The 7950-nt window shown below is 35.0% G+C and overlaps 1 protein-coding gene across 1 annotated transcript in view; it reads left to right on the forward strand.

Annotated features, from left to right (window-relative positions):
* The first annotated feature begins 781 nt into the window (after positions 1-781).
* Positions 782-7950, forward strand: part of LOC126355161 (uncharacterized) — a 24966-nt gene continuing 17797 nt past the window's right edge. The window contains exon 1 of the mRNA XM_050005369.1: positions 782-1038. Within this exon, the coding sequence (XP_049861326.1) occupies positions 940-1038 (99 nt within the window). The 5' untranslated portion in view covers positions 782-939. The remainder of the gene's footprint in view (positions 1039-7950) is intronic.

A 7950-nucleotide genomic window follows, 5' to 3' on the forward strand; every position in this document is an offset into this window, starting at 1 on the left:
TGGTCCTATGCAGACAGTCCGACTAATTTCCTTCCATTTAAGCAGATTCACAAACCTTTGTGTGTATCTAAATATTTTTGCACGCGACAGTTTGTTATACAGTTTCATTGTAACTTAATTAAGAACAGATTCGTCATTATGCATCAGAGCAATAGAAAAGCTAAAAAAATATGATGTTGACTGTCATTTTGTTTATTACTCCAAAATTTGAACATTGACCTTGTACTTTTTATTTTTTATGATTATTGTATAGTTTTACTTTTCTGATAAGAGGGCAAAAAAATGTTATAAGTATTTTACTTGCATATTAAAAGCAGAATAGTAAATACAGAAAACAGTTGGACAAGCAGGTGGTGCAAGTCACTGTAAAAATTTCATAGTTCGAGATGTGTTTATTTTTCGTGACACTTCGACGTTGTATACAGTGTTATTGTAATGTAATTAATTAGAACAGAGATGCGACCAAATGAATAAATGCAATGGAAAACTTTTAAAAAATTATTGTCTGTCACTTCTTAACCAGTTAGCGAAATAGCACAAATAAAGTTGAATCTGAACTATGATATTATAGCGAAAAAGTATTGCTCTTTGCATCTTCAGTTTCTGGTATAAAATTGTTAAGATCTGTGTAAAACGCGTACACAATGTTTCACTGCACTTCTGAAGGTGATCTATCCGTAGCAGGGAAGTAATAACACACAAAATACGCTAAGCGCTATAAGTGTTAAAATGCGGCGTCCCAAAATCACGTGACTCGAGCTGCAGATGACGATGATAAAATTCTTGTTCTGCGCATCCGGATGTTTATTCTATAGATATTTCTGTAGTCCAGGTTTCGCACTACTGTTATAGCTCGACCAAAGAGGGATACGTTAATCGATAGTCGCCTGTGGAATTGTGGCTTGGGACTCGGTTGGGTAAATAAGCAGTGTTGTGGAGATGTGGTATGAAATAATACCTTCTTTTGCTATAATTGTGGGTGCTATGACTGTTCCTACAGTTGCCATGTACTATGTTCAGAAAGGCATATCGGGAAATGTAAGTTTCGTGCACTTAATTGTATTTGGTTTATAAGGGGTGCAATATGTTGCTATTTTAATTACAAATACTGCAATAATTTTTAAGCCTGTACTTCAAGGCCCACTTATTTTATTGTTGTCGATTTGTATTCAGAATCACTGGACAAGAAATTTTGAACAGCGTCACTTCATTTTGTTAATATCAAATGTATATTGTCTGCATTGCAGAGGTATGAACGTCTTGATTTAAAAGTAATATATACCCAAATTATGTTAAATCGGTCTTTCGTCGCTGCATGGTAGGACAGTTTCATAAATGTAAATGAAAGTCACAACATTGTGGATATGGCGCAACTTTCACATATTTCGTAAAGTCGTCGGCATTGTAGCACGCCCACAGTTTTGTAAGATTCGTTTCTAATGCATAAATTGCATTATCACGTCCCTTACACATACACCTTAAAAGTGCTGTTACTGTCATTCCAATTTTAATATTACGTTTACATTACGAGTTTGGCTGCAAGTATTCCTTCAATTTAATTTTCTTGTATGGCTCATTCCTTGTCAAGTCATCTGGGGAAACTCACCCATCATCTCTTATTTATCATCCAATTATGTCAAATTTCGTGTTTACATATATGTTGCCATAATTGTACTCGTTCAAACAAATAGACAACCGCGAATGTCTTTCTTCAGGGTTGCAAACGTATGGAGATAGATGGGGACTGGATAAGGGATGTGTTAGGACTTTCCAGCAAAACTTCTATGAAATAGTCAAAACAACCTTGGCAACTTGAGGCATGATTTATGCAACGGACTGATGCTATCTGTCAACATTCCTCCGCATTTGGACTGTACGGTGGGTTTCAGTTTTTGCAAAATGTCCATGTTCCACTGTGCATAAATTATGGCACTGTTCCAGAAAGTCATTGAACAGCTGGATGACAGATTGCATCATTCTGTTGCAGGGTAATATCAGTACGCATGTTGTTGTGGTTGTTTTAATTATACTGCAGAAGTTCCACTGGGAAACATTTAGATATCCCTCATACAGCCCCCTTCTCTTCCAGTGCTACTTCCTTATCTTTTGAGACCCCTGAAGAAAGTAATTGGTGGCTGTTGATTTGCTGTGGGCGAAGAGGTGCATTCCTGTGTGCAATCATGGTTTCTTAGCCAACTGCAAATATTGTTCCATGAAGGCATTGACCAACTGATCTCACAGTGGGATAAATGTATTAGCAGTTAAGGCAGTCACTTTTGAAATAATATGTAGTTTGTTTTTCTCCCATCTGTCTCGTTTTCATTTGACTGCTCTTATACTATAATTTTTGTACTTTGTTTTGTAAAAAAACATTATTCACCATTACATACATCACACAAAGGGAAAGATATAGTAACCCACTTTTCATTTTTCCACCCAATATTTCTTGAGAACCTAAAATAAAACATTGAAAGTTCAAGGGCCTTGAATTATATACTTTTTACCCAATTGAAATTTTGAGTGATTAAAGTAGAAATGGTCTCGGCCAACAGTATTTAAAACAAGCTCCAGTTAATTCAGTTTTTTAAACGTGGCTACATACAGTACACACAATTTATATTATAAACTTTAATTTTCTGAATAGAGAGCATATACTACTCTGAAAACTGATAAGTTCTTAGTTGATTTAGGATGTCCAACAACAGCAAGTTTGTGAGGAATGGGAAATAGGCAAATATCTTCTGATTCAGGCCAGTTGAATGATGGAAAAGGTCCTGAAGAGTGTGTAAATTAGTATAAGGTTATGTTGGGTTCTGTTTTCAATTGAATAATAAACTGAAAGGCCACATATTGGAATATTTGCGTGCTATATATTTTGTTGGGATATTCACATGCTCATTGACGAGGAACCATGTACATGGGAGATAAGCTATTTCAATTTCAGCTTGTTGCTTGTAATGCATAATTTTACATGCACATGCATTTTCAGTTAAGTATAAAGTTACAAGGCATTTTTGGATAACACATGCTTGACTCAACTTTTAAAATGTATCCCCTGTCAATATCTTAACTTTGTTTGGTAACATGTTATTAAAAACAGCTCTTTTGATTAAGAGACATTCAGTTTCTGGCAGTCCCTGCCTCACTGGCCAGGCCCAGTAGGAAATAAAAAATTCAGGAATATTCTGCACAAGTAGCATATCAAAGTCTGAAAAGATTGAATGAATTGTTTAGTAATTGACTTAATAATAATTTTTTATCAAACTCTTGAACAGCCTAGGTAAGATGTTGGAAGCACAGAGAAAAAGTAGAGCGAAAGAAAACAGGTAATTTCTGACAATTTGCACAGTATTTATTCAGTTTTGAAACCACACAGTAAAAGCAGTGTGTAAGAAAATAGGCTAAAGTTACATGTTGGACTCTCTCTGTCCCCCCCCCTCTCCCTCCCCCCCCCCTCCTCCTTCCTCCCTGAAATCTTGGTTGTGGTGACGGACTGGTCTGTAGTACAGCCTGAGGTCTACGTTAGGTTGGTTGGTGACAGTTTGGTTGAGTTGATGAAGCCAATTGATGTGAACGCAGAAAATATGGTTGTAGTCACAAATTGCCTGGTGATGAAGCCAAATTTTTACATCTGCACCAATTGAAAAATGCAAGGGGGATTTCAATACATGGCTTTTACAAGAAAATGTTTGATTTTATGTAATTTATGTGAAATTCATCAAAATTTATAAGCAAATATCCAGAAACTAAAAGTAGTTTCTACCATGGTGGGTTCACTTCGCTCCAAATGCTGTATTATAGCAGGTGCTAAATCATTTCTTTCACTTCTGGCAGCGTTTGTTGAAGTGAAAAGTGCTTAGTTACAATCCACCTTGGAGTCCATGTTGAACTATTTTTCCCTATAGATGTGTGGGCAAGTCAGTTCAAAGGCCAGAAGAAGACAGTGGGGTACCATCTCCAGCAGGACCTTACCTAGTAAAGCATTGTGTGATGTTCAACCCAGTCTTTGGACTGATGACAGCTTTACTTTTTAATGGTACAAAGTGATGTAGATGATAACCTGGCATATCTTAAAAACAGCATTCCAAAAAAAATTGGAAACTGAAATTAAGATGAAACCATTGATTTTTGTGAAAAGATTTCAGCTGTCAGAATGCACATGATCACACATACTACAAATATTGCTAACTTTATTGAGGATCTTTTGTCTAAATTGGGGGGAAAGAGTTGTTCCACATTCTTACACTGTCAAGTCTCAATCAGAATGTTATACAACCATTCAAAAAAAAAAAAAATCATCTGATGTAAATGTTGCCACAGTATCGGTGGACTTCAGAGGAAATAACTCTTTCACTGTCTATGGTTTAAATTAATGATTCTGTGGGGCCTTAACTGTAGAGTTGCCTGAAACAATATAGCTGTCCTGAGGTAGCTCAACTAATCTCTCTGCACCTGCAGTTCATTCACTCTGTTTGTGACAGCATGCTTTGTACCTTGTAAGACAATAAAATGTATACATATGGAATTGTACGAAGTGTTAATTGTCATACATAATCACTGTCCTGAATACTGTACCCCCTACAATTTCATTGGAGATCTGGCTCTTGCACTGTACATCTTGTTATATAATCTGATTAACTGAAGGTGAAAGTTTATAAAGATAGTCTGTTTTTCCGCAAATTGCAAGAAACTGTAACTGGATTCATTAAAGAAACAACTCAGATATGTTTAAAAAATCAATTGTTTTAGTGATTGTTTTGGCCAGTAAAAAACTGAACTTGCTTTTATAAAATTAGTATCTCTTCATCAACTCTTAGTGCTGCATGGTCATTTTTTTGCAGTTAGCCATGGCAAAATTGAGTATTACGGTATAGGAAGGATGGTTGAAAGAAATCACAAACAGAATTTTACGACTATCCTTAGGAAGCCAAATACTACCTGCTGTTTCAGTTTTGTGATGTTAACATCACAAAAGTTTTATTTTACTTTAGAAAATTCTGTAAATTGGCCACTTTCTGACCTTGCTTAACTTCAAGCACTTCCTGGAACCAGAAGTTCCCACACCTTAGTAATTACATTGTTTAGGGAACACATGGAGCCCACTGTGAAATATAATTTAAGGAATAAATTGGTGTCTTTTGCAAGAGAAGAGAATTTGATCCCATCAAGGTATGTAGCTTGTAAATGCTGAAGTCCATGGTTTTTGGGGTAGTCATTCAACCAAGAACAGAACATGATACTGTAAAATTTATGCATCCATTAGGATCTTTACTGCCGTTCCACTGGCTCAAATGAGAGGATATTTTCCCAGTTCCCATTCGTAATGTGCTTAATATTGTTGAATATCCTAAAATAACGAAGAACTTGCCAATTTTCAGAGGAGAGCTGTGTTCTATTCAAGATAGAAAATGTAATTGTTATAAATTACATATATTGTAAGTAGTAATGTTAAAAATAGAATTAACGTGAACATTTTTAATACTGTCATTTGAAACTGATTCGTTTATAATTATAATCACTTAAAATTTTAGTTAGGGGTGTCGAGAGTCATCAGTGAAGCACAACAGCTAGAACGGAAGTCAGTTTATTACTGACACCAACATGTAGCCATGACAAAACTCCTCTCCTGGATGGAGAGTGCAGTTGTCTGTACAAACATAGAATATTTGAGAACGTTAGTGTTTATATAACCATAGAATATTCCAGATATACAAACATTTCAAACATATTACAAGAACTATCCAGGAATGACAAATATTGGTTGGTGGTTGGGTTTGAATTGGCGATTTGCAGCATGTTAGCAAGCAATGCTAACCACTACACCACGCTGTGTGCACTACAGTTTGCAGCATTACTTTCTGTCCTGGCGCAAAAGCAATGTGCTTTTTCAGAAGGCCACCCTGCATCCCACTACAGCAATCTGGATTTTGTAAATGGTCCTTTGTGTGGTGGCACTGGTGAATCCTCTCATTCTGGTCGTGTTGTTACAGGGTCAATCCATATGAACTGGTCCAGTGATGGTTGCTTGACCATTTTTAGATATTTTAATTTTTTATGTGTGAGTGCCCTATATTTGAGAAGTTCAAAACACTTTTTTAAAATAATTTATCTTGCACCTTTACTGAATGGTGGCCATATTTATTTGTAGGTGCACAACAGATTTTTCTGTCTGAAGGCATTAGCGAAAATTTGAATCTCTGCACTGGGTTAAGTTAAAACTTTGCAAATGACACACTTGTTTTTAGAAAAGTGTGCTCTACAACATTGTCTATTTCACAAAATACCCTAAATTCCAAAATAAGCAGTCAAAATGACCTCCAAAGTTTGCTATCCAAATTTTCAAAAATCCACTTTTTAGGCCCATAAATAACAAACAAGGATTGATTTATGAGAGTCTATTTTTTCCTATAGTTAGATGTCATACACTACTAGCCTTTTATAGAGCAATGCTTACAGCTGATTCCTTAATTTTTTTTTATCAATTATTGAAATTTGAAAATTTTCAGTTTTTGTAAAGTTATCTCAGGTGGGACTGAATATAAAAATTATTTTTGCACTGTTTGTACACCTATATGATACCAACATACTGTAAAAATTTCAACATTGATATCTGACTGTGAACAAAGATACGAATTTTTGAAAAGAGGAAATAATTCACATTACTCTACAACTGATCTTATGGCTGTTGCCTATGTAAATGGTTTATTGTTTCATTGTTTGTCATATATTTAGTTAACACTATCACCAAATATTCATTTTGCTTGTTTATTTTTAATAATACAATATTAAATAATAGGAGCTTTTGCTTTTTTCTGTGGTAATGAAAATGCCCATTTAAGTTTAGGTTTATTGTCAATGAAATAGTACATTATTGCTTGCTGCGCTATTGTTGTAGTCAGTCTGTTCTGAAACATCTGTTAGAGTGGATGTACATACTTAGAGTGTAGAATGTGTTACGTGCTTTGTTCCGTGTGTAATTTGTAATTTTAGAGATTAACTGGAATGCAATAACATGGATGAACAGTGCTCTGTTGGACAGATAGCAAGTGAAATGTATCACAAAACAGTTTATGGTTCAGTTCGATAAAACTTGGAAAAAGTCAATGACTTCAATGAAGTTAGACAAACTTTGTTTAAGTTTCGAGTAAGTTCTTTTGTAACATCAGTGTGTGAGATTCATAAGAAGAAATATATTCTGAAGTACGACGACGTTTTTGGAAGAAAGTGCTGTGATACACTTAAAGTTCATAAAAAGCCTATTACTAAAGGTTTCGGGGAATTTGTCCTTGTTATGACAGCTTCACAAGTGAAATGTAATGTGATTCATGGAAATTCCCTGTGCCCAAATTGTTACTCAATAATATTTGTTGTGAATCCAGAACCAGAATCATGTAACCTTGTTAATGACATTTATATTCCTAAATGAGGAAGTTGTTAGCATAGTGGATTTTGCTTGTTCTAAGTTAGATGTCTCCTGCTTCAAAAATAATAAAATTAAGTAGCAGAAAAAGAAAAGCACCTATTGAAAATAAGGTACAACAAATTTCAGACCAAATGAGAAGACTTTGAATCAATCGTGCTTTAATAATACAGATACCAACATTACTTCTAAAGATGAGGAAAACTTACCACCAGCATCATCTGATGCTGAATATTTGAGCTTAATAAAGAAATCAAAAACTAAATGTTCAGTGGCATCTAAAGAGGTAAAAGTTAAATAAGTTTGTTCCCTGATTCATGGTCAAGAGAAAAATAGTTCCTGAATTCAATGTTTCTCATCATTGGGCAAACTAACCTGAAAATATATGGAAGAGCAAGGCATTCTTCCAGTTTTAGGAAAGAAGAAAGGAGTGGGTATAAGTGAAGAAACAAAGATCCAACAGGTTTTTGAAGGTGATGAAAACAGCAGAATGTGACCAGGTTGCAAAGATAGCAAAATAGTTGTTACAA

The sequence above is a fragment of the Schistocerca gregaria genome, chromosome 3, assembly GCF_023897955.1.
Source record: "Schistocerca gregaria isolate iqSchGreg1 chromosome 3, iqSchGreg1.2, whole genome shotgun sequence".
In the NCBI taxonomy this organism is placed as follows: domain Eukaryota; kingdom Metazoa; phylum Arthropoda; class Insecta; order Orthoptera; family Acrididae; genus Schistocerca; species Schistocerca gregaria.